We start from the raw sequence: 27,642 nt of genomic DNA on the forward strand, positions 1-27,642 counted from the left end.
CTGAGTGTATCTAAAATACATTTTAATCTTGCTGAAATCTGTTTTCACAATATCGTTTACAATATTAATCTGTCTTCGTTCTCTTCCTCCTCGCTCGGGTCTTCTTTATCGTCTCGAAACAGAACTGTACAATCATGTTTGTGTAAATTGTTCTACATCAAGGCACAAGACAACAGCCGTTGTGGGGGGGGGGGGCCTTGGGTAGGCTGATCTTTAATGGCGTCCCTCTGGCACACAGAAAAACAGTGTACCCTTGGGTGGAAAGGGAATTATGGAGAATGTAAGCGTATGGATCTCAAATGGGAAGAGGGCATAGAAGAAATGTGCTCAAACGAGGTGAAAGGAGGAGAAAAGAAGGTCATAACCACTGCAGCTTTCATTTTATTTTCCAATGATACTCATGTATAAAAAAGAGGAACCATTAGGATGTTTTTTTCTTCAGGAGTTCATTTGTTCATGTACATAAACTAAAGTGCTTTTTTTTTCTTTTTTTTTTCTCTTATTTGCCAAAAGCAAAAGGTTTCACTAACAGGATGGAAATGGGGACGAGAAGTCCTGTGGCGTCTTTTTCTATTTCCCGTAGGAACGCGAGGGAGTGGATAAAGGGCCAGTTCAGTGTTTATTTTCTGCGTGATTTTGTTTTTGTGGATTTTTGTTCACAGGTTGTTGTTTTTTTTTCTGATGTTTTTCTGGTATCAACCTCTGAAAGAAAGAAAGACAGAAAGAAATACACTTAATGTAAAGCTTTTCGAAGGACAATACTGACTGCTGTTCATCATTATTCCATTAACTAATCATTACATGATGAACCAGAAATTATTTAAATCCAATTGTGATCAAATAAATGATTTTGTGAAAAAGTCAAGTTAAATGTGAATAATTCTGCATTCATTTTTCTCTGCTAAATCCTTCTATTGCAATTTTTGTCACTTTTTTTAAATAGCAGATGGAGAAAGATTAATTTTTTTATGATACTCTTCATGATCACAAGTGGTGGATTATGAAAGCAATGAAGAAAAAGGTAGAAATCACATTTAAAGAACAAAAACAGAAGAGGAAGAAGAAACTTTCTTTTACCATGTCCCTAAAGGTTTTGGAGTGCTCACATCTGGACGCTTCTCCTCCGCCTGCCGAAGGCCTTGGCGCCGACATTGGTGGGGACGAAGTTGCTGTTGCCCATTCCCCCCGACCGGCTGAGGAAGTCCGCCAGGCGGTGAGTCACGCAGGTGGCCGTGTTGCAGGCTCGCTTCTGTGCTGTAACGCTGCTTCAGGAGAGCAAACCAGAGGTTAACGACTGGAGTGACATTCATCCATACAATACTGACACATAGACCTACACACATCAGTATTTTCACACAGTATTTCACACAGTTCATTTTTATCAGCGTGAACTTCACAGCACAGGAAAAACAGGACGTACATGTTAAAAAAATATGCATCAAGCATGCAAGGTTGAATCGCATATTTTCTATCGTTTTTTCTTACCTTTGAACTCGATGAGAGGTTCACAGATTATGTCAAGGATGCTCTAAAATCAATATTTTTGTCCATATTTGCTAATGTGTTCATGAAGTACCCACTGACTGTTTTTAAAGGACCCCTAAGAATGAAAATGGGCTAAGGCTTCCTGGTAGAAAAATACGTTTATTAAACAAGAAACATGGTGTCGCATGAGTGGATCATTTATTAATGGTTTGATTAAGTGATCTCTCTCAACTCTTCAAATTTCAGTGGCTTTTGAAATGCAATCAAATGACTATCCACGCACAGTACACAGAGATGGATGTCGGAACTGGCTCCTGAATAACATTTATGAAAACTAAGTCTGATTGTCTGAAAATTATATGGGGCACATAATTTTCTGCCAAAAGAAAAGGGGGTTGGGGGGAACAACTAAAAAGGTTGGTTACAGTTAAAAGTCATATTCTTCTTATGTCAATCGAGCAGGTAAAATTAGCATGCACTTGCCAATCCAAAAAACAATGAGGAAGAAAGTGGGATGAGGAGAGGAAGAGGACAGGGGAGAAGGAAAAGGACAGGAAGATGCAGTAAAGGTAAAAGAGGGGCTGAGGGAGGATGAGGAGGGGTTAGATGCTGTCAAACGTCTCGCCGTAGCTTGCATAGCCGTCGCTCTCAGGCGCATTGCGCTTCTTGCCGGGCGTTCCTGCTCCCACGTTCGTGCGAGGGAACGTCTGCAACTTGTGCAGATCCTGAGACAGTTTGCCCAACACACAGGTGCTGAGGTTGGAGCACCGCTTGGTTAGGGGCCTGTCCATGCTGTCGGGGAGGGGGGACACAAAAACACATGCAGAGAACAGGCTCATAGGCATGGGAAAACATGCAGGTAACACTTTCTTCATCTCTGTCTTTCGTTTTCCTTCTATTCACACACCGTTTCTCTCACATGCATTTCTTTCTCATGCCTTCGCAGGTATACAAAAGTATCAAAAAAATACACTACCCCCCTATAGCATCATGCTTGTTCCCCACCATTCAAAGAACCTGTCTTCCATCCCCTCATGCGCCAAACCTCCACCCACACCCCAGTCATTCCCCTCCTGTCACATTTTTTACACCTACAGAACAAACAGAAACCAGTCGCTTCCCACTGTCATGCAACTCCACTTAATTGACATCATGCACACTTATTCGTTCCGTTAGGCATACACTGTCCACATGCCCGGCAGGCAGGCTGGAAATAGTCTGTTCAAACAAAGTCAAAATCAAACTCATCCATGCGGGAGCAGGGTCATGACAGAGAGTAGGGGTTTTTGTTTTGTGTATTAACATCTTTTCTTGGAAACAATCAGTTTTTCTCTCTTTTGGTCAGCTAAGAAGTACATACCTCTACGCCTGATTGAACCCAAGTGGGGCGCTAGAAAATTGTATCTTCAGTGGTGTAAAAGTGGGACCAGAATATGATACGATCCCTAAAAAGATACACAAAGTCCAACATGGTAGCCCAAAGAAGAGCTGTCCCTGTTACCTTTTAATTTCACCGTTTAACTTTCCATTCAGTCATACTAGTCTAATCTTTCAGCAGCTGTTTCTGCTCAGGGAGGACATTTCAACTGCTTTTTTAAAAAAAAAAAAAAAAAGAAAGAAAGGGTTAAAGCAAAGAGGAGTCATCTGTTTGTCATCTGTGTACCTGTTTCCTTCAGTTGCCTGCTGCTCCAGCTCCTCCGCCGTCATCTGCACAAACTCCTTGACGATGGCGTTGAGTAACCTTCGTGCCTCGTAGTCGGTGAGCGTGACTCGGTCTGACATGGACTCTAAACCCGGTCTACGGCGAAGGGATGAGCAGGGAGGTTTAGGGGTCAGAGAGGTTGGGGGAGGAAAGGCATTGAAATTAAGCATTAAATCCTTTGCTAGAATTATCACCTGCAGTTAAAAGGAGGGGTGAGGATGCATGTGGGGTGTTAGGGTGGGGTAGGGCGGTGGTGGAGTGGCTGAATGGATAGGAGGGGTCAGGAGGGGATGAGGGAGGGAGGGGAGGGGTTTGCTGGGACGTCACCAACTCTGGGGGGGGATGACGTCTGAGTTCGAGGGCCCCCGGCCAACGCGGGGAAACAATCTGCGGAAAGTGCCCCATCTGAGAGAGGGGCTGATGTGTAACCGGCTTGAGATTTATTACAAAATCAATAGCTTCATGGGAACAGTGCGGGGAGTGGCTTGAATGGGGATTCATATAAATATATAGATCTCATTTTTCTCCCCTTGAAGTAAATTACACCTTTTTTCCCTGTCTTGTTTTACTTGTGTTGGTTCTTTTCTGATTCCATTATTATCTGAGAGTGATTCATGATTTCATAATTGGATTCATCCAATTGGATTAGAGGTATAACAGGATACACAAACTTCAATGATTAGGAAATGGAATATATGGGATACATATTTTAAACCTTGTAACTTTCAACTGGAGCCTATATTTTATTCTGCTCATGCAATGTGACATAAAGTGATCATACATTAAGATAAACCAGAACATATTTATTTTAAATTCGTGTGCATCCACATTATTACACACTATTTTGGAATGTCTTTTAGTCAATCTGTCCCACATACACATCCTCTTCCATTTCTACATATTTTTCTAGCAGTACTGACAATACATTATATTATATGTATTTTTAGAGAAGAGAAACCTGATTCCCTCAGTGAAAAGTATTTACTACATTTTTTTTTTAGGTGTAATTTTTTTCTTCCATCAACCTTTTTTAGGTGTCATTTTTTTCTTCCATCAACCCTCCTCTCCTTCCCACTGGTTGCGTGTGATTCTGACAACTGTGGATTTTAGGTCCGTCTACTTGGTCCGTCTACTTTTTCCACATATTTCAAGTAGCTGTAAAATGCATGTCAGCTGGGAGATGAAGTGTAAAATGTGAATGATGAGGGTCTCACCTGGCAGGGGCGGCTTGTGAGCAGTACATCTGGCAAATGACCAGGGCGTAGGCAACGAGGAAAGCAGAGATCTTCAACATAACCATGGTCCCCTACACAGCAAGAAAGACACCCCCATCAGCTCCTTGTGCACAAGACTGCTGTCATTAACACTCACACACCGCTAAAATAAGTTTGCAAGTCACCTAAGAATCTACAAAGCAAACATATATCTGGAAAAAAAAAACCTGCTAGTGCCTGATCCTCTGGTGCTTTGGGAAGAAGTTGCAACAAGAAAAAGGGCTTCCTGTCACTTCCCAGAGAGATGAGCTCAGCTCTACTCACATCTCAACTTGCCACTACTTAGCTCTGGTCTACTGCTGCACATCCTTGCTTTTACTTCAACACAACACCCCTTCAAAAGCGAGCCACATAACAATCCCCTCTACTCTTCTTCTGCAAAACACACTGTTCCTCCAAAACATTCAGCCAAGAGCACAGGACAGGTAGTTCTCTCATTTTGTACGCTGCAGGTCCCGGTGTGTGACATGCCTGTGGGTGTGTGTGTGTGTGTGTGTGTGTGTGTGTGTGTGTGTGTGTGTGTGTGTGTGTGTGTGTGTGTGTGTGTGCGTGCGTGCGTGCGTGTGTGTGTGTGTGTGTGTGTGTGTGTGTGTGTGTAAGGGTAGGTGGGGGTCCTAGACTGTGCAATGCATATAGCACTTGCTAGCGTTGGAAGAGGAGGGGTGAAAAGGGAAGGAGGGAGGGGGACTCCAAGCTTGCCAACTCCCTAAGGGACCAGTGCATTAGTGTAATGAGCTGCCAGCACACTCTCTCTCTCTCTCTCTCTCTCTCTCTCTCTCTCTCTCTCTCTCTCTCTCTCTCACTCACACACACACACACACACACACACACTCAAACCTAGTTCCACCTGTCCATCTCTTCTTTCCTTTTCCTCTTTCACTTGCTGTTCTTCACTTTAGTTCAGTTTTTTCTGTCTTTCTTCCCTTTTCTTCCCATTTCTCTCTCTCTGTCAGTCTTTGGCCTTCAAGTAGCAGACTGGACCCTCGCAAAACGGGTGATGGTGGCGATGCTGGTGACCCCAGTGACCACACTCCAATCCCATTACAAACCCAGTCACGTCACCACAGTCTAATGCAGTGAGTCTGTGTCCATATCCCCTCTGATCCACACACAAATGCAAACAGCTTACCAGGTACATTTATAGTTCCAACACATAGCCCAACAATAAAAGTCAACACTTACCTTCAGTGATAATCACCCAGCAAAAAAAATATAAATATATATCACTATGTATCTCTATGGAAAACACAATAAGTTGACTTTCTCTCAACTTGCAGAACAACTCTTGATTCTGTTGCATGCAGCGCCAACGCACCAGCCTATATATCCCACCACTTGGATTTGTGCATTGACTGTGTAGGTGTTTAATTATCCGCCGGCATCCAATCACGTTGCTCTGATGCTATGGCGAGCCAATGGGACGCCTCCCCTCAGTCCTGGCTCACTAATAAGGGATATGGCTTTGCGCTGACGTCATTCCTCAGTCAGTAAGTGCTCCATTCACAAAATCCTTCAGTCATTTGGACCATTTGCTATCCCCAATTTGCATTGATGTCATTAATTAAATAGGAGGCAAAGCAAACTGGTGTTCATGGAGAAGCATCACCAGCAATAAATATTTTAAGAACCTTCCAAAAATGTTACATTGCATGCTATATCTCAAATGCCAAATCGATAACCCCCCCACCTCCAACGCCGCCACCACCACCCCATCCAAACTAAGCACTTGCAGGCGGGGCCATCTGCTGGGGAGGGATGTATACTACACAGTGACGCACTCCTGGGCTCTTCATTCATAACACTGTTTGGATAGCACCAACTCCAGCACTACACCCACTGTGCTTCAGCTTATAGACCATCTAACACACAATCTTCTTATGTAATCCCTTGATTTGATTTGGGCCATTATGATGATTCATCACTCATGGCACTTTACAAATCATGTACCAAACCATATGGGCCAACTCTGCTCAGAGTACCTAATAAACTACTTTCAAACTACGATGCATTGAGCAATTTCAATCTTCTCCAACTTTAAGTGTGTATTTTTTTTTATCAGTGTGATTAACCTGAAACATATTTCTTGTCTCACAGCAACTACTGTATGAAGTATGACAACCCCCCCCCTCACACACACACACACACACACACACACACACACACAGTGAAACATCAAACCACATTGAGTTAATAAAGTGATACCACAGTCAGTCCAGTAATGATCACTGCCGACCGGGCCTCCTCCCACACATTGAGTAAACGAGTTGTCCTCGGCAAAGACAAATCGATGACAGCCTCCGACAAGAGCCGTTTCTCAAAAGCAATTACACAACTGTTTGTCGTGCACCATAGTCTCAATTCCCTTCCTTTTCATTAGTGTGCAGGACAGTGAGTGTGTGTGTGTGTGTGTGTGTGTGTGTGTGTGTGTGTGTGTGTGTGCGCGCGTGCGTATGTGTGTGCGTGTTTAGGATTATATGTCAAAGTAAAAGAAAGGGAGGGGTTACCTCCCCTTGTCTGCGTCATAGAGGAACCCCATTAGACAGGATGAGCCTTTTAGTGCTATTGAGCCACAAAGCTTACCCATGTCAGATGCTAAATCACTGCAGAATAGACAGCTGCTGGGTCTCAAGCCACATCTAAAAATCTACATCACTACTTTCCACCTGTATGTCCACTCTGCTGCCTAACGTATTACACAGTGTTGGACAAATTGTAAAATACCAGAAGACCACTAACGTTTTTTTAAAATACAACTTTATCTTAAGTTCTCATATCGGCTTCAGACCTTTCATCCAAAACTTTGAGCTGTTTTCATGCCAGGCTGCATCAATGGGTCATGGCAGACTATGAAGTACTGAGATCTGTACACACATCTAGTGCATGTCTGTCCATCTTGGAAGAGGGATCCTTCCTCTGTTGCTCTTACTGAGGCTTCTGTCATTTTTTCTCCATTAAAGTTTTTTTTTTTCCGTTTTAAGGATATAGGGTCATATTTCCGTACAGATTGTAAAGTCACTCCATGTTGGGGCTATATTATAAATTAAATTGACATGAATGGGTTGCTTCACTGATAGTCTATATCGTTGACATTCCACTTTCGGGATTGCTCCAGAGCCACAGGAAATTCCGCCAGATGCATGTATTTTCTGTTTCCTTCCGCTTTCTTTGTGTTGGAATTTTAAATTTGGTGGATTTATGAGGACTATTGTTGAGTGCTCCTCAGATCTCTGCAGGGTAAATTAACTAGCTAGACTATCAGTCCAATCTGAGTTTTCTCTCACACGACTATTTTGCCGTGGCTCTGTGCAGCGCTTAGCACCGCCCATGACTGTCTGATTGGTTTAAAGAAATGCCAATAAACCAGAACACGTTTTTCTCCCATTCCCGAATGCTATGTGGAGCACCCAGACCCTCCTTCTGCACACTTTGGAGGAGGGTCTGGCGAAGTGAGACTACTTCACTGACTACTGTGAACTAGAGACTATCTCTCAATAAATCTGCTGCCTTGCTTTCTCTGTTGCCCTGATATTAAAGAGTTCCTTTTAAAGAGTGATTAAGGGTGAATAAAACCTTCAACGTCACATCTATAATTCTATTATTTTTTTCCACCCTATTCATGAATAATCAATTTGGCTAGATTAAATAACAGAAATACTCGTATAATGCAATACAGTAACAGCACCACAAACTACAACCTCCAAAATGATACAATGATCATACAGTTGATCATGCATTAGTTTTAGCTAGGTGTACTTAATAAACTGGCAACTATACAAAAAACCAACCAGTCTTACATTCTAATGCTTTTGAATAAAAGTGACATTGAGGCTGAAGAGAACAATAAAGTATGTGTGTCCATAGAAGAGTATGTTGCAGAGAGAGAAAACAAAAGAGCATACTGCATCTCTGTCAAGTAAGAATTCAGTTTTAAAGGTGCTGTAGGTAGGATTGCAAAGATCCAGGACTTAAGCCTGGTTCACACGGCAGGATAATTAGGCCGATTTTAGCCCCGATTCACCCCTTCCGACAATCTTAAGGATGCTCCGATTATCGTAAAATAATCTGATCAGATATTCCTGCCGTGTGTGGTGTGTTAAGACTGCTCTCGTCTGCTCGGAAGGACGTCGGGACCGCTCCGATCTCAAATCGGGGATATCCAACATGTTGGATTTATTTGGCCCGATTTCTCCTCGTGTGTGGTGTCCCCCGGGGACAAGCGAGCACGCAGCCTGTGGACTGTGGCGTGTAGCCAATCAGAAAGCGAGGTGACGAGGCAGCGAGGAAAGCACTGGGAAACAAAATCAAAACAGCCGGCGGCATGGCGCACCAGAAAGTCCGGTGGACGTCGGGGATAAGTATAGCAAGTATAGTCCATGCTCGTGTTGTCTCCACTTCTTTGACCATCGCATTTTCTTTTGATAACTTTTTTTTCGGTTAAAAACAAACTACAAACTATCGCCACTGCATCCTCTTCGTCCGCCATGATTGTTTACTCCGAAGTCACATTTGATCTCGAGGGATTTTGCGAGATTTCCCGTCTGACCTGGGAATGCTCGGGAGTCAAATCGGTTTGTGTGTGATGTGTTGATTTTGCCGTGTGCTGCGCACCACACACTGTACGACCAAAACTGTTAGACCCATGATTTTTTATCGCCGTGTGTGGGGTCTCTCAGAATTGGAAAATCGGCCGACAATTTTAAAATCGTCCCGTGTGAACCAGGCTTTAGCCAACAAATTTGAAAATTGACAACTTCTCAGTCCCTCCCCCCTTTCCGCTAAAGCCCAAAACAGTCTCCTAAGCCCCTCCCCCCACAAGTGAGGATGAATGCACGAGCAGTGATTGACATGCAGCTAGACCCCCCCCCCCCCCCCCCTCCCCTGGCCCTGATTGGTGCATCTGAACAGGGAGCGGTGGATTTTTGCAAATCGCACTACAGGCTGTAGTTGGTGCCAGAGGAGCTAGATTTTTTTTTATTACCTGCTTCATGTAGTTCTACTCAAACACAGGGTCAGTTTCAGCAAATATGACAGAAAGTTTTACAGTTTACAACTTTCTAAGTCTTACCTACTGCACCTGTAACTTCAATTGAAGGTCTGTATGATCATTTACTCCATTGGTTCCCAAACTGGGGTATAGAGGTACAGAGGGACATAGGGGGTATGCGGGGAAAAAAAATCATATACGAGTGCGGGGGTTGGGGGTACGTAGGAGTACGTAGCTTGAGGTTGAAAGTCTGAAGGGGTTTGGGAAACACTGATCTACTCTTTTCAACCCTGTTCAATCAAAACCAATTGTAAAAAATGTGTGTGGTGTGACTGTGTCATAGTTAAATAAAAAAATTCAATAGTCCTTTCTTGGTGCCTTTTCTTAGCTTTCACCAGACAGTGTGTCACGTGTGAGCACATCTCTGTGTGCGTCTGTGGATCTATATATTGTATTCCTGCGTGTGGGTGAGTATATCTATACCGTACGTGCGTGCTTACGTATATGTGCTCATGTTTTCAGTGTGGGTGTTCCTTTTGGGTCATTTTCACCCCAGGGAGATGCACAGGCAGTCCTGACCCCTCCAAAGTTTCCCCCTCAGTTCCTGAAAAAACTTTTGAGCATCAAGTCGATATGGTAACCTTTGAAGCCGTGCCTCCCGCAGCTGAGATCAACTTGTCCACCCTAGTGGAAGTTATTACTGGGGACACAATGGCTGCTGTGTCTGGTGCTGCTGCTGCTGCTGGTGCTGCTGCTGCTGCTGTGGTATTGATGGGTGTAAACAGATATCATGCTATATGTCATCTTTATGGCTTAGCTCTATTGGTCTAATCAAGCAGCTCATGTGTAAATGTAGCAACAAAAAGTACATCTGCAGTAATGATGCTCACACACGAGTGGTGGTATTGATATTATATACTTGAACGCTGACACAGCGCTGTGGATATTACTGGACTGCAGTGCTATATGTCAACGTAATGACAGAGCTCATTAAAGAGTTAATGTATAGGTATGTTTCATGTCATGCAAACACACATGCACATAAAGTATTCATACACACGCATTGGTATTATCGCATGAGTTCCAATGTTATGTCAATGGCTTAGTCGGGACTGTTAAGAATGTCATGTCTGTAAATGTGACCAAAATGTAATATCTGCAAAACAGACATGTAGGTGCTCACAGGCTCACAGTTCTCAGTTCAATCTACTATATACTGTAGCCTATTATGTCTAAGAACACGGTCTTGGATTAAGCTTTGTGAGAATGCATTTTTGAGATAATTTTATAGATTTTAAACTGTTTGTAATTTAGGTCTGGCTCTGTGTCCAGATGCCCTCAGACTTTCGGTGAAGACTGGTCTTCTGGGTTTTGGGTTTGCTGTGATTTTTTCATGCTGTGTTCCTGTGCTGCCTTTGCCCATCTACACACCTGCTCTGAATCAGCCTTGTTAGTCCTTCTCTGCCTCCAGAGTTTTTTTGTCAGCCAATCAGCTCCTTTCCTGCCTAATCACCTCATTCCCCTCACCTGAGCTTCTCCGCCGATCTCTCCACCTGTACCTCATCCCCTCGCCAGATTAGTTTGTATTTAAGTCCTTGGTTTTTAGTTCAGACTTTGTTGCGTCCTTGGTTTTGTTCTCTTATGATCAATTTTGCCTTACCTTCACAAACCTTGAATTAAGTTATTGTGCCTGCAGTCACCTGCGTTTCGGTCCACCTGCTTTACCTGTCGTGACATAAGGAGGATTTTCTGAATTCTAAAATCTGAAAATTTAAAATCACAAAATTCAGAGATACATGTTTTTCACTGGACGGCAACTCCATGCCAGCAGGCGGCATACAACTACTACTAGAGCTGCAACAATCAGTCGATTAGTTGATTAGTCTGTTCATTTATTAATTTGCAACTAGTTTTGATAATAGTTGCTGATATTAATTGTTCAGTCAATTTCAATGCAAAAATGATAAATAAAAAATATTTGCTGATTTCCAGCTTCACATATATAAGTTTTGGGTTTTTGGTTGAACGAGCCAAGCAGTGTGAAGATGTTATTTTGGGTACTGGGAGGTTGTGATGGACATTATTTTAACATGTCCTAGACTGAAAGGTTAATCAATGAATCAAGAAAATAACTGGCAGATTAATCATGGTTCCTAACAGAACTTATATCACATCCGGGGTGGTAAACTCCTGAAAAAGTACAGTATAGACCAACTTCCTGCTAATGTTGTGTTTTACCAAATTGTATTATGTCAAGAAACATTCAGCAGATTTTTAAAAAATAATTTAGTTTTCTCAAAATATTAAAATGTCTTATTGTGCTATCAAGATCTAGTAATTACTTTTCTCTGCAGTACACCTGTCCACTTGAAGCCCTCATTGAGTTCCTGTGAATCACCTGGGCCACCTGCCTGCACAGCTGCTCCTCGTTAACTCATCAGTTAGGGGTTATATTTTAAGGTCAGTTTATCTGGCCAAAAAATGCTGTATTATAGTACACATTTTCTCTACTGATTTAACCATTCGTCAAGCTTTATTTAGTTTTTTAATGCAGCAATTAATTTTATTTTTATTTTTCATTCTATCTTAGTTATACCTCTGTTTGACAAATTTCTAAAATTGCCTAACTCCAACATTACAATATTAATTAATGTATTCTTTAAAGCTATAGTGCGTAGTTTCTGTCGCCTCCATGACATTAGTAATGACAAAAAAACTGTCGGCGCATCCACATGATACAAGCCTTCCGTGATCGCGCAAAATATCAAAAAGTTACGCCCTAAAGCTTTAATAGTAATAAAACATTTTGCAGGTAATACTTCTGTACTGTTCTGTTCTGTAAGTAACATTTTTGAGTAACACGCAGGACTTTTTAGACTATGGTAGGCCTACTTCTTTTACTTAAACGTACAATATGTAATTTTCTGCCGCTAGGCGTCTCTCAATCAAAACAATGGATGTAAACACAGACTTTTGATAACGTCGTGAAGTGGCATTATGGGAGTTGTAGTTTTCATTGTTTAACACAATTGGTGATTAAAATATATCTGTTGTTAAAATATATCTGTTCACGGATGGGTTCATCCATTATAGTTTATTCATGTCATTCTGATAAAATAGCTGCAGTTTCCCCCACATAATTATGTTTTTTTGATTCGATTTGTGGTAGCTAGCTAGCTAGCTAGTTGACCAGTTAGCGAGCAAGCAAGCTAACATTAGCCAGCAGCTAAAGCCACAATATCAAAATATATATTCCCGTCAGTGTCACTTTTTGGATGTTTTCTGCAATGGGGGAAAAGGGTTTGTTGTCATGTTACTCAACACCGCTGAAAGACTAATGCCACGTTCTATTTACCTCGGAACTCGGTTTTAACGAGGTCAAAGTCGTAAACACGCCCCCTGACCTTGGATTTACAAGCTCGGAACTCGGACAACCTCGCAGTAGCCCGAGTTCAAAATCCACAAACAATTGTGAAAAGCTGCAGTAACATAAAGTTATAAGCACTTCTGTCTTATTTGTGTCACTAAATCAATTGTTCACACAGGCATGTCCAACTTCTATCTGTGGACATGTTGTTACAAAAAACGGCGTAATGCGTTGTTATCAACTGGTATTGCTAACAATAGCTAACCGGGCTAGAGCTAATGAAAACAATGAAACTCCGACTTTTAAATAGAACGCATTCAACTCGGGTATGACGTCATTCCCAGTTCCGGCTTCCGAGGTAAATAGAACGCGGCATTACTTAGCGGCTGGGACTGGCTGCCGGGTATCTTCGGGGCTGGCCGCCGAGTATCTCCGGTGCCGAGCCACAGCACCAGAGATAGCGGCCGATTTCTTACATCAATAGGATGGCTGCCGGATGTTGCTTTCGGACTCTCCCTACTGTCACCATTTGTGGGTCAAATGTAACTGTACAGAAGACCGCAAAACGCTAAAGGGGTCAGAATTTCAGCACAACACCGCGGCCAGCCAGACTCGGATGCCTGCGGCGATATGGTCTGTTTCCCCAAAGGAACATAGCGCTTTCTGTTACTGCCGTTAGCATCGTTATCACCCGGCGCTGGAGTTTGTGCTGGCTGGGTTCTGTTTGCTGTAAGTTAATAATAGTGGCTGGCTGCCGGCTAACTGTGGATGTGTCGTGTCCCCGGGGCTACTGTTTGCTTTCATCCCGACTTAAGTCCCTTAGCGGCGGAGAGTGAGGCAGAAAAACCAGGGTGGGATACCTGGCTAAATTAGCATTAGATTTGTCTTCTATCTATACAGCTAACATTAACGCTAGCTGGCGAACGTAATCGTGGGTTACCCCAGTGTTGTTTAACGTTAACTTTACCTTGATCAAAACAATTATACTTAAAATAACTTCATGAACGTGTTGAACAATGTTGTAACCTTATAACGTTAAAGTTCCCCACCTCGCTAACGTTATGTGCTACAATGAAGCACATAACGTTAAGCTGGATCAATCAATATTGAAATGTATCAATAAATAAGATATCTGCTGTATTACTGTGTTGTAAGTGGCATGTAATCAATGACAAAAGGATGCTGTGTGGTAGAAAGCAAGCTGTATTACGGTTACTGAGTATTAATCTTTCTGTGACATTGTATGATTTACGATTACTCTCGAACGTATCATCTTGGTGCCCATGTTTTGACGGAAGTTAGAGTAACTAGAGGGGTCAAAGGTGTTATGACGCCACTGACAGGCGACTAAACGAAACGTCCCGTGTCATTAAAATAAAATAACAGATTTCCTTGGGTTTGAACGTTGTTGGAAACATTTGGGATACTGTAAGTACACAACTCAACAAAATACAGTTTATAACATAGGTATAGTCGTTTTTAGACATTTTAATGCAGAAATGTTACATATTGTACCTTTAAGTAAAGAGTACTTCTTCCACCACTCACAACATGTACATATGTACATTATATTGTTTTTGTTTGACCAGCCGAACGATGAGTGACACTCGCCGTAATGTAATGGATTATTAGGGCTTAATATTCCTTTATGAAATGAAGCAACAATACACGTGTTTGTAGAAGGGGCACAACACTGTGTTTCTCAGCTGACAGCTGCTGTAATGGCTCTCTCCACCTACACAAAACAATAAGAGTTAGCTTGATATTGGATCTTCAGTGGATATTTGTTGTTTCACTTTCAATAACTTGCAAAGCGATTAACGATTAAACCAGAATAATTAGTGCATTCGCGATTCTTAGAAAAGGAAAAACTATTTACAACCACTGGTTTTAATACTTTGAAGTGCCGCCCACAGACACATGGAAACCGCTCACGCCAGATGAAGGACATTCTAGGAAATGCAGGAAATCACTAAGTAGCCGATGGACATGGATGACTGACTTTAATACTGTCGATGATGCTTTTTGCTGTCACACTGCGATTATTCTACATGACACTTCATAGCTTGTGAATCACTACATCCTTTGATCCTTCTGTTTGAAAAATGTAAGATTTTATTTGTAATTATCTGACCCAATTGACCAAGTGCAACAGGCAGTGCGCTGTCAATTTGATCTATTGCATGCCCCTTTTGTTGCCCCCAGCAAATTACGCAATTGTTGTTCACTTTGTTAAAGCAAACTGGAGAAAATGAGCAAGAAGTTATGTGTGACAACATTTTTTATTCTACACTTTAGATTGAAAAATCATGGTGAATGACTGCTTGCTGCCTTTTAAAAATCCAATGGCATACAATACCATTGCTGCAACAACAACAAATCAATGAAAACACATACATTTTACAACAAGGTTCAGGATTAGGCTATATGTGGGTTGCATTCTAATTAATTCGAACAAATTACATTTTCAAGAATCAAAGGTGAAGTCTTCAAATGTCATGTTTTGTCCGACCAACTATCAAAAACCTAAATATATCTAATTTACAATGATAGAAAATAAAGTAAAGCATCAGAACATCCCATTGGAGAAGCTTAAGCCAGAGAATGTTTTGCGTGTTTCCCAATTTTTGCTTTAAAAGGGATAAAACGATTAATTATGAAAAAATAGTTGCTGATTAGTTTTCTGCCAATCAACTGATCTATCACTCAACTAATCGTTTTAGCTCTATCACATTTCTAAAATTACACAAGGCAATGGACATATTAAGTGAAGGACAAGAACAAGTGAAAGCAACATTACATCTCACAAGCTGTGAATATAGCCAGTATTATACTGTAATACTTTTCCATGTACAGAAAGAATAAATCACCATTGGGAGGACAGTGAGTGTTGATGGGGTCAGAGCAGGGTGATATGATCTATGAATGGTACTCCTCACCATTGGGCACCTTCCAGTCAGTTAAGGCTAGGCCCATCCAGATAAATCACTTCCTGAAGAGAAAGGAAGGCGAAACAGCACTTAAGTCATTATCCAACTGCAGCCTCCTGTAATGGCTCTCAATCTCCAAATCTAATCAGTGGCTTGCCACCACAAAGGAGGCACGCCACCTGATTAAATGCAAGTTCAAGTGGTGGAACTGGTGTCACTTTGTGGTTTTACGTCAGCGAGAAGGGCAACTGTGTTTAAACACCTGGGAGGGAGTAGCAGGAGCAGTTGGAGTGGAGGATATGTAGCTTCAAGCAGGTACACTCTTGAACATGTTGTTCTATCAGTTAAACTGGCGGGACAAGTGGCTCTGGGGGACAGGTCATCAGTTAAGGAAGCATGTAAAATGTCAAGGAGCACGCAGGACTGTCTAATTTTCCATTGTTCGTGCCCAGGCATTAAGGAGATTACATTCAGTTGTTGAAACCTCAAAGAATCAATCAGAGGCCTTTGACATAGCGGTGGGGAGGGATGGCAGCCCCCTGCCTCTGGCATCACTGTCTGAACGGCTGGGCTTGCTTGTATCTACTCCACATTCATTCAAGAAAAAGGAGCATCCATAAAAAAGAGACCTCTCAGCAATCTATAGCTAGACACTTACAAACGCTGTGGACTGACGGAGCAACACTAAAGTGGGTTTGTGTTTCCAAAAAGTGCCCACTGAGACTCCCATTTATCATGATTACAACAGAATGAATGAGGTGACCTGACTAGCAGAAATATGGTGGAATTGGATTTGAGTTGGGCAGCGATTATGCTTGCCAACTCGACTATATAAAACATTATTAGAATCCTTCAATCATTTATTTCATCCACTCACATTTCCTACTATAAGGCAAGACGTCATGCAGTCCTAGACGCTGATGCATAAACAACTCAACTCCAATCTGGATCCTTTTTTTGGGACATTACAGAGAAACACTAAAGCTTATACAGCACCAATCGACAACTAATTTACATAGTCTGACATCAGTTATCCTGAACCACTCTACCAAACAGTGATTGTCCATTCATAGTTTAGCAAATGTAACTCGGCACAGCAGGTCAGTCAAACTTTGGATGTTGAAACAGTGTGCATTGGATTCAAGTAATAGAGATATTTTAAAGAATTTGGAGAGTGATGTCTCTGTTTAGCCTTTGCAAAACACAAGAGCAAACAAAGAGTTTGTCTGCTCTAACTTAAGGTGCATTATTAACATGTCAAGCTAACGAGCAACCTAGACTCAGTTACAGTAGTAACTGAGTGTTACTTCCAAGGCCAAAGAGAGTACATCATTGACTAACTACATTATGTGGGCTTACAAGTTATGTAAAAAAGAAGCCATGTTTATGACTAGCACATCCCATACAAGCAACACTTGTGTTAAGAGTTTAGGGTAAGGTTAGCGGGTCTGTTTTGCAGCACACCCCAGCCAACATTACGCAAGGTAGCTCGATTACATTTGTCAAAAACATTGGTTGGTCTTTATCCTGAAAGCCTTTTTTTCTTTCAACGTTAAAAGTGAAAACATACTGTTTAAAATTTGAGTAAGTACTTAAGCTAAGCCAAACAGTGTTATCCATGTTAGAACAGAATAGCAGTTAAATGTTTCCTTAATATGTCGACTAACTAGACTACAATGCAATACAAGAATAATGGTGTTTCTGAGGGCTGCAACTAAATGATTATTTTCATTATCAATTAATCTGATGATTATTTTATCTATTAATAGTACATTAAATATCAGCAAATGGTGGAAAATGCTCATGGCAATTTGAATTAAGTCTAAGGTTACGTCAGCTGGTTAGCTACATTTACCAGCTATAGTTGTCATTTCGCTGGCTAGAAATGAGAAGCTGCTTTTGCTTACCTCTTTCTGAAATCTATAGGACCCATTGTTCCACAAATTAGTAAGATGTAAGTGGTAAAATGGTGTAGCAACCGTAACTAAGTGGGCTTAATGAATGATCAATTGAACTACCTAGCCCCTCTCCCAGAGACCAGTGTAGTGTCCAGTTGAAATGAAAACACAATGATCAGACCCTTGATGGAAACAATGTGTAAACTAATATCTTAGGACAGGAATCCCTTTGTGCACAAACCAGATCACAGACACTCAATACAACAAAAATAGCTCAACTGCCCTTTTAAGATACCAATACTGCTTGGGATTTTGTGTATTGCAACCATTATTTTTGCTTGAATAACTCTGATTTACCTTGAGAAACCGTGGAGTGACTCAGGCTGGTGCCCTGTCAAAAAGCTGGGCAGGGGCAAGCAGTTCCTCTGAAGTATCTTAAGGAAACTTGGCTCTCGTCTTTGGAGTCATTTCAGATTCAATCACACTTGATCAACTTGGACTGTGTCCCGTGGTATTTATAGAAAGTTAAACGTTATGCGGTTATAAAGCCTGGCCGAGACCCAAGAATCTGCCATCATTTCTGCCTCTGCAGCAAAGCTGAGAGTTGGAAATTTCTGGCTCTTTGTATGGCTTAAAGATGCACACGTTACAATGAAACCAAGACAGAAAATCTTCATTAACAGGCAAAAAAATTATTTCAACATGGCTTTTCATTTTACCAAACTGTCTTTTTAGACAGTGGCTCTCGGCAAAGGCTTAAATAATCATTCTTTTTTTCTTTTGTCAGAGTGCACTTTCTTTCACCATCTTTTGTTTTTTTCCTGAGGCATCATCATTTTCTTTCATTGCCTCTTTCTTTTTTCTTTGTTATCCGTTCTCGTAAATTCTGCTGCCTAGGACAAGTTTGTCATGTGTCTCACCAAAGAGTACTCATCATTCTTTGGAGACCTTGTTCTTTCCACAGGAAAATATCTGAAATTGTCAAATTCCTGACCCATTAACCTCTTCTTTCCCTTGTAATGTCACCCACGTTGACGTAATTGAGTCTATACCAGTTAATGGTTCAGCCGGCATGGCAATGAAATTGAATACGGTGTGTTCAGCCATTGCATTTCTTTTCTCCACCACAAAAACTGGGACAGTTTTTCCAATCAGTCAAATGCAGTTAAAAGCGCCCTTCACTCGTAAAAGCCATTATTGTGACATGATGGATCCTGAAGCACAAGAGGCCATTAAGAGGGTTTAATGAATAGATTAGCTGAAGCAGCCAGGTGTCTCCAGAACAACACTTGATCATACGCCCACCTAAACCTAAACGTTGCCACCAAAGTGCCTCTGGCCCATTAGGTGCCAAATCACTGAAGATCAGTCATGTCGTAGCTCTTTTTACTTCACCAGTGGACAGGTTTTTCAATAAATTGTACATGTTTATCGCTTCTTGAAGGGAAAGAAAGCATGTCTGGTTAAATACATTTGGTAAAAAAAATGTTTCTATATTAAAAACTAATACTCTGAGAAAGGATTCCATCAAGAAATCCAAATATGTCTAGACTTTATTATTTCATTGGATTTCCGAAACCGCCATGTGTCAAATAGCATAAATATCAAATTGAGCTAACCTTTTACTATGACTTCCTCTGTGGGCTGGACTTCTTCATCTTGGTAAGTATTGTTTGGCAGGTCTCCCTGTCCTCATTTGCGGCCATGCATGCTCCACTGTAACCAACAATACATACTTAGGTAATATCAGGATAAAACCCACTGTCAAAGCTGATGACATGATCACATAGCAATGGCTCTCCCAAATCAACCATTGGCTTTTTATATCATCCTGTAATCATGTAGATCAGTCACACATGTGATACTAAACTATAAGCTTTCATATAAATCCGACATTCAAGCGCAAAATAGTCACATCACATGAATTTTAAAGCCTGAGGATATTTTCATTTAGCAAATTAGTTAAAGCTATTTGCTGTCTGGCTGTCCCAAGTTGTCTGTTGTACAGCATGTTATGTTTCTACTCAAGCAATTCTGCATCTCTTCAATGTTGTATAAGTCTCTTTATTTTTAGTGTAAATGTCATACTGTTAGTTTTTTTTGACTATTAAGACAATACATAGGCTACATATATAGATGTACTTAGATATTAAAATGTGAAAAAGAAAATCTGTGTCCACTTAAATCTTGTTTATTGTATTGTTTATTAAAAATTGTTTATTTAAGCAATATTATTATGTAATAATCTAATATCTAGGCTATATTAAAGACTCGGGATCAGCTTTATGGGCCAAGTAAGTGCACATGCAAAGGAATTTGACTGACTTTGGTTTTTGTCACTCTCAATGTACCGGCACAGAAACAGACATAACAGCTAAAAACAAGGACAACAAAGCTGAAAGTAAACAGACATGTGACTACTACGTACATATATATATATATATTGTGTTGGTATATATATATATATATATATATATATATATATATATATATACACCAACACAATAAAATGTGTAGACTGTAAGACAATAGTGCAATGGTGCAGAGTGCAAAGGGTGCTGAAATAAATATGGAATTATTAATGTAACAGGTTCCTTTATATATATATATATATATATATATATATATATATATATATATATATATATATATATATATATACATGAGGTAGTTGGATTCAACTGTTAAAAAACAGTGTCTAAAAATAATTAGTTTACAGGTACATTGTCGTACAGTGGATGCTTGGTGTTACATGGTTATTGACAAGGCTGTGATCCATTGGCTGGGCTACTTTTATATTTTGTTCCTAATCTCAACGTAAGCATATGTTCTGATGTATTTTTGCTGCTATTTAAAGTTATTGATACTACTTTAATTTCAAGGAAAGTGTTCAAATTGCAAATTGCAGGAGTCTCCCTAGGGCTCTATTCCATTTCAGTTACCATTGCCAGACCTATCTCCACAGCGCTGTGGAGTACCTCCAGCCTCATACATTAACATACTAATAAAGAGGAATTGCACTAACTTTTAATTTAATTTATCTGACATATATCCTCCTAGCAGCAAGGAACAGAAATACATGTGTGATGCAACGTGAAGCTCATTGTACTGAACTTCACACGAGCCAGAAATCAGGCTGATGTATTACACAGCAGCTAGCTTTTGTGTCAAACATTCATCTACTGTGAAATACCTCATTGTCTAGAAAAATCAGATCAGAACAACAAAATGAAAAGGGTGACTCATGATCAACTAACCTCTCCCAACTTCTTCCAGCTCTTGCTATCATCAAATCTGTCTGTGGAACTCCATTCAACATGGGCGTCGGAACCATTGTATGTGGGTGGGACAAGACCCACCCACTTTTTGGGACCAAATCCATTCAACTTGAGGAATGCCCAAATATATCAAATTCCATTCAATTCCAAATCACAAGCGGCAAAACGTCTGGTTTCAAAATGTGCTCCTTGGGAAAAAGATGTGGTTATGCCCTGTTTATATTAATCAAAGGAATTGGACTTTGTGGTCAATTGTAGTCGGATGCAAAAGCCCCCTTCCCTTACTGCATTATATTCCATTAAATTTAAAATCTTTGAATTGTTACCTGCAAAATTTGTATTTTCTTTGACATAAATTAAGAAGTTTTCCCCATAAATTTGTGCCTGAAAATGTATCAGAATGCAGGAAATTAAGTCTTTAAAGTGCCCATATTATGAAAAAAATCACTTTTTCTGGGATTTGGGGTGTTCTTTTGTGTCTCTGGTGTTTCCACACACATACAAACTTTGAAAAAAATCCACCCATGCTGTCTAGAGTGAGATACGGTTTCTGAATGTGTCCTGCCTTCAGTCTCTGGGTGAGCTGTTCAAAATCGGCACTGCTTGTGACGTCACAAGCCGAAACGAGTAGGCTAACCGCAACCATTAGCTTGTAGCGTTAGCAGCATGCTAGCGTTAGCATGCTAACGCTAATGCTAACGCTAGCATGCTAACGCTAGCATGCTACCTCGTTCTCAATAGCAAAGCACTGCTACAACACACACAAGTTCACCATAATCTACAAAAGAACTACTTACATGTGCGCCCTCATTTAGAAGTCTCCCAGCTAATCCTGCCTTGTAACTGACTGAAGTTGTAGAAACAGCCTTTTTTTTACTGTCTATGGAGCTAGCTAGCTGACATGATCTACATCTGAGTTACTGGGCATGTGCAAGTGCAATCAAAGATAGTACAGAAGAAGAAGAAGAAAAGAGGTCTCACTCTGTAGCTAAAACAGAGACCAGCTGAAAAGAGGAGCTGCAGCAGTGAGAGAGAGCGGTGCAGTACAACAAAAATATGGTGTTTTTTGAAAATTAAACCATGTAAACCTATTCTGGTACAACCTTAAAATACAATTATGAACCTGAAAATGAGCATAATATGGCTGCTTTAACGCTCAAAATTTCCTGGGGGAGGACTCTCAGAGCCCCCACTTCATTGTGTCCGCACAAAGGCCCATTCTGAGTTCGGAAAAACCCTGTAAACAAGCTGGTATTTAGGTGAATGTTAATTTTTTGTTTGCCTGTTGCTTTTAAAGGCATCATGTAGTCTTAGATGCCAAATTGAATTACAGTACACTTACACATGTTGTTATTAAAGCCAAAAGTGATCTGACATGTTTGCTAGGTACAGTAATGTTTACATCAATCAACCAGTGTCAGCAGCTCTTTGAATCGTGTTCAATGAGAGAAGCTAGTTGTTGTACCAGTGCTGTAAATAAATGTGTTTTATATTGAAGCCAAGCTGCTACTGTATGGTAATCTTCACTTCCGACGCCCATTCCAATCAATCATGAGGTTTGAGCTAAATTGTGGTGTCAATTTTTTTTTCTTCTTTTTGCTGCCATCCAATAATAATATTAAACAGATCAATGCAATGCTATCTGACAGAAGACCATGCTCTCATCTTCAAAAGTGACTACTCACATTAGTTTTATTCCAAAACTGCAGTGCTAGATGAGCAAATGCAGTTAATGCTTAAATGTTTGCCGGAGAGCCAAAGTAATGATGGGATGTCTCCGTTCTGTAAGCTTGGCATCATCAGATGTTTCTGCATTGACACTGACAAGGTATGACAAATGAACAACTGGTTCTGGTGCATTAGATTTCAAATTAGTTGAGGCTGCATTATCATCAAAAGTCAAACATCTTTACATTACTGTATTTTCCTGCTGCCCAAAATGATGAAGAGAAACATTGTCAGTCTAGTTAAACTTAGCACAAAAAGTAAGGAAATGTTTGGTAGATTATTTCTCTGTGGTAACAATGCTTTTTGGCAATAAATCTTATACCGTTGGAAAGCCTGTTTAGTTCCCTTTCAAATGGTGCCCCATTTGTAAGGAACATGCATTTGTGGGATGAGCAGCAGCGCTGAGTATGTGGGTTGCGCCCATGAAAATTTTGCCAAATCTTCTCTTCCAATGCCAAACAGCTTATTCTGCCATTGACTCATTTGGTGTTTGGTGGATTGGATGACTGAAATTTGAAGAAACAAGACATATTGGCAATTTAACAGTTTATTCATTTCACAAACAGGAGCCTCAGTAATGTGTGGAAGAACCATACACAGCCACAACAGCCTGGCACCTCCTCCTCATGCTGGTCACCAGCCTGGTCACACACTGCTGTGGGATGGCATCCCATTCTTCAACCAGCATTTGTCGCAAGTCAGCAAACGTGGTTGTGTTGGTCACTCTGACACGAACAGCACGCCCAAGCTGATCCCACAAGTGTTCAATGGGGTTGAGGTCAGGACTGCTGGCAGGCCATTCCATCCTCTCCACTCCCACATTCTGGAGGTAGTCTCTGATAAACCCCGCCCTGTGGGGGAAAACATTGTCATCTTGGAGGATAGAGTTTGGTACCAGACTGTGGAGATATGGGATTGTCACTGGTTGCAGAATCTCATCTCTAAATCAGGCATCTGATTGGCAGCACCTGGGGGTACCAGAAGCTCAAAACAAGTGTCAATAGCAACAGCAAAATAACCTGTTTGGCAATGGCAGAGAAGATTTGGCAAATTTTTCATGGGCGCAGCCCACATACTCAGCGCTGCTGCTCATCCCACAAATGCATGTTCCTTACAAATGCCTACCATTTGAAAGGGAACTAAACATGCTTTCCAACGGTATAAGATGTATTGCCAAAAAGCATTGTTACCACAGAGAAATAATCTACCAAACACAAATTTCCTTACTTTTTGTGCTAAATATTTTGTCATGTATACAGCTTGGATTAAGTCTAAGCTGTGTGTTATTTTGCCTCAATTAAATCAAGAGTTGAAACCCCAAAAATGTGCATCAAGCTGATTAAGAGAAACTGGCATTGTCTAGCAATACTAACAGAACTCTTATTTTTTTTACACCAGAAAACTTATTAGATGGATGAAAACTTAGGGACAACTTTGCAATTCTTAGATCATTTCCATAAGTGATGCAAAAATAATGTGGAACGTCCCTTCTGTGGCTCCAGAGGGAGAGGAAGTCTGATAAATTGCCTCAAGGGATGTCACTTGAGTCAGCATTGGTTGGGGCTGAAGACTACAAGTTTAAAAATGAAAGATAAGCTGGGGGTGTGTGAGTTAGAAAGAAGTGAGCTCACCAGACCTCTGTAGCTGCTCCTCATCTCTCTGCTCGAGGCTAGCGGCTCTAAGCTACGTTAGCCATACTAGCATAACACACCCAAAACTGTTGCCGGTTGAGTTGCATTGTGGGTAATGTAGGCGCCATGTTTCCGCATGAAAGAAGATCTGACATTGTTATATGAGCTAAATGCTAAAAAAAAGTAATAATAATAATCTTTCAAGACTTGTTTTAACTTTACTGTCTGTTCCCATCTGTACTTTGAGCTGAATGCTAATATGATAACACAACAAATTGTTCACACCAACAAGATGTTAAGACGCTGACATTTAGCATGTTAGCTTGTTATCCTGTACCTTATCCCTATACATGTTATGTAACTTATTCTTATACTTGCGTTATCATATCACGTTGAGCATGTTAGAATGCTAATGGTGCCATATAACATCCATATAATATAGGCATTAAACACAAAGGAAAGTTGTGGGTGATGGGAAATTGGTCTATAGTTTTAGACGATTCCTAAACTGTGTTGGAAAAGCTGAAATTCTGGTCAAGAATCATCAAAGTCATCAATATCTTCTGACGATAAATGTTTGAAATTTCCTGGCAATCAATCCAGTATATGTCGAGGTATTTCAACCTGAACAAAAGTGTTGGGCCGAAAGGACTGACGGACAAACGACGGACATTACTGTACCATCTCTAGAGCTATGTCGTTAGTGTGGCTAAAGCCCAGTTTTACAGATACAATAGTGGCAAATGGGTTTCCCTGCAGCTTTAATATTGCATGTGGATGTCCTCTTTAAGAGATCTTGTGTTTCACCAGAGAACGGAAACTATAATGCACAATATTTGTGTGGGAATATGTGTCTGTTTCAGTCTTTCACCTGCCAGTGCATTTACTGATGAAAAGTCTGATCACATTCTGTTGCATTATGCTTTATATATCTTTTTTTTAATAATTTTTTATAATTTTACACTTTAACCTTTATAGCACTAGTGCAATCTCCATTTAAAACTTCTATTCAGTGAGCTGTAGTCAGATGCAATAAGAACATTAAAATGATAGATTCTGGTACTCCGGCACTGGTGTGGGTGCATTTCCTGGCATTAAAACAATGAAAATGATGGATAGGAAAATTGTAATCATTGTTAACGTAATGACTGGAATCAGTTTCTTCCAGAACGGCATTTCCCTCTTACAGTCAAGAGTATTATCACTTTTCATAGCAACCTGATTACTGTTAGCTGACATTTGAGTCACTAAAAATCAGTATGCATGTACAGTAATGCTTGCTGGCATCAGGTGGTTTAAAGTGAACCAGTTTCTGTATAAGGTATGTGTGTACTTTAAGTAAAAGCCTGTGTGTGTGTGTGTGTGTGTGTGTGTGTGTGTGTGTGTGTGTGTGTGTGTGTGTGTGTGTGTGTGTGTGATTAGCTGTCTATTCTTAGGCTCAAAGACTGAGCAAAGAGGCTATATCTTTCCACCTGCTGATATTATTAAGTACCCCACAATGTACTGCATTTTTTTTGTGCCAGAAAAAGCCTCTTCAGCCATTTGCCACTGAAATGCTGCATAAGCGCTTTCGTCAACACCAGGAAACTGACGGCAGCGAACAGAATCTCTGCAAGACCTCACCTCTTCTCTCACACGTATGCGCTGGCCTTTGCTGTAGGAAATGTTAAAGTCAATGACGACACGCAGTATTCATAAAACTTATGAAGGGGAGGGGCTGAGATGGCTTTCCTCCGTTTGCTGTGCGGCTGGTGACCCCTGACCCGCCTTGTTAAAGGAGCTGCGAGCTTAATGCAACTTTAGTAGAGCCACCACCTTACCAGACTATTAGTCCAGTCATTTTCCTGGCTAAAACACATCGCTGACCTATTTTAAGCAACAAGGGGATGAGAGTTGTTGGATATTTAGTCACTCAGGATGCAAAATAAATTCTAAATTGACTGCAGATATGCAGTGCTGATGTGTTGTCACCATTCATTAAAAAGTGTTAGCCTGTAGGCTAGCTCAGGTACAAGCCACAATAAAGAATCTCTGCTGATGCCACATTAAAGCCGATATCATTCAAAGAAACGTAAAGGAATTCAATCTGAATTAGAGATAAGTTGTGACAGCAGGAGATCACTCTTTCCCCATGCGATTAACACAAACTGAAAACCATGAATGGGTAGAGGAATAGGAGCACTCACAATCTCTTACTCCTTAAAACACCTCTGCCCCCCCCTCCCCCCGGCGCCACCACGTGCGAGCGCAGGGTCCACAGTGTGGCTTGGAACCATCACACAGTGACTCAGGCTGCTCTCCATTTGAAAAATTAAACAGGGGGGCTGTTTGGCAGAGTTAAATGAGGCACCCCAGGAAGAAGAAAAAAAAACACGCTGAGCTCAGCACAGCTCCTACAATCTCAATCACAAAGGAGGGTGGCCGCCGCCGTGCTACCGCTGCCTTGGCAGAGGAGGAGAGCTCGTCAGCACAGCCCGACTAATTCATTTCCCCCCTCCTCCTCCTGGATCAAGGGTACATCAGATATCACTAACAGAGGGGGGAAAGCTTTAAACCAGACACAGAGATGAGGATGAGGCTATAGGTAGGTGGGCATTTCTCTGACTGTGAATCCCTTGAGAAATTAAAAAAAAAATGTCTATATTCCAATTTGAAAACCAGGATAGCACAGTTGACCACAGAGAATGTACAGCATATGCATTCATGTGTTAGGAACATGCATTCATGTGTTAGATAGACTCTGGGGCGACGGTAGGCTACATGTGGAAGACATAATTTATTACAAGTTCACTGCATGGTAAACTCACCTGTGAGCATCTTTCCATCCATCCATCCATCCATCTTCTTCCGCTTATCCGGTAACGGGTCGCGGGGGTAGCAGCTCCAGCAGGGGACCCCAAACTTCCCTTTCCCGAGCCACATTAACCAGCTCCGACTGGGGGATCCCGAGGCGTTCCCAGGCCAGGTTGGAGATATAATCCCTCCACCTAGTCCTGGGTCTTCCCCGAGGCCTCCTCCCAGCTGGACGTGCCTGGAACACCTCCCTAGGGAGGCGCCCAGGGGGCATCCTTACCAGATGCCCGAACCACCTCAACTGGCTCCTTTCGACGCGAAGGAGCAGCGGCTCTACTCCGAGCTCCTCACGGATGACTGAGCTTCTCACCCTATCTCTAAGGGAGACGCCAGCCACCCTCCTGAGGAAACCCATTTCGGCCGCTTGTACCCTGGATCTCGTTCTTTCGGTCATGACCCAGCCTTCATGACCATAGGTGAGGGTAGGAACGAAAACTGACCGGTAGATTGAGAGCTTTGCCTTCTGGCTCAGCTCTCTTTTCGTCACAACGGTGCGATAAATTGAGTGTAAT

General features: G+C 41.3%; 1 protein-coding gene across 7 annotated transcripts; it reads right to left on the reverse strand.

The window, feature by feature from the left end:
- Nucleotides 1-13,979, reverse strand: LOC116046825 (calcitonin gene-related peptide). 7 transcript variants are annotated; one of them, XM_031295264.2, is made up of 5 exons: nucleotides 5,644-5,799; nucleotides 4,402-4,493; nucleotides 3,149-3,283; nucleotides 1,078-1,262; nucleotides 1-702 (listed from the first exon to the last, which is right to left on the reverse strand). In XM_031295264.2, exons 2-4 carry the CDS (start codon nucleotides 4,485-4,487, stop codon nucleotides 1,103-1,105), a joined length of 381 nt encoding a protein of 126 aa, XP_031151124.1. In that variant the 5' UTR covers nucleotides 4,488-4,493; nucleotides 5,644-5,799; the 3' UTR covers nucleotides 1-702; nucleotides 1,078-1,102. The 7 variants fall into 7 exon arrangements, with proteins under 7 accessions (XP_031151124.1, XP_031151123.1, XP_035859425.1 ...); XM_031295263.2 differs by having other exon boundaries at nucleotides 1,078-1,265; XM_036003532.1 differs by lacking the exon at nucleotides 5,644-5,799 and adding an exon at nucleotides 4,629-4,946 and having other exon boundaries at nucleotides 1,078-1,265.
- Nucleotides 13,980-27,642: the final 13,663 nt, after the last annotated feature.

This window comes from Sander lucioperca, chromosome 7 (assembly GCF_008315115.2).
Source record: "Sander lucioperca isolate FBNREF2018 chromosome 7, SLUC_FBN_1.2, whole genome shotgun sequence".
Taxonomy (NCBI): Eukaryota; Metazoa; Chordata; class Actinopteri; order Perciformes; family Percidae; genus Sander; species Sander lucioperca.

What these genes read in the sequence shown, in the direction of transcription:
- LOC116046825 (XM_036003531.1), bottom strand. Translation starts at nt 4,487, where the DNA reads ATGGTTATGTTGAAGATCTCTGCTTTCCTCGTTGCCTACGCCCTGGTC. An exon ending in TCACAAGCCGCCCCTGCCAG is followed by an intron (nt 3,284 to 4,401) that starts GTGAGACCCTCA and finishes CCTTCGCCGTAG; the next exon opens with ACCGGGTTTAGAGTCCATGT. An exon ending in CAGGCAACTGAAGGAAACAG is followed by an intron (nt 2,278 to 3,148) that starts GTACACAGATGA and finishes CCTCCCCGACAG; the next exon opens with CATGGACAGGCCCCTAACCA.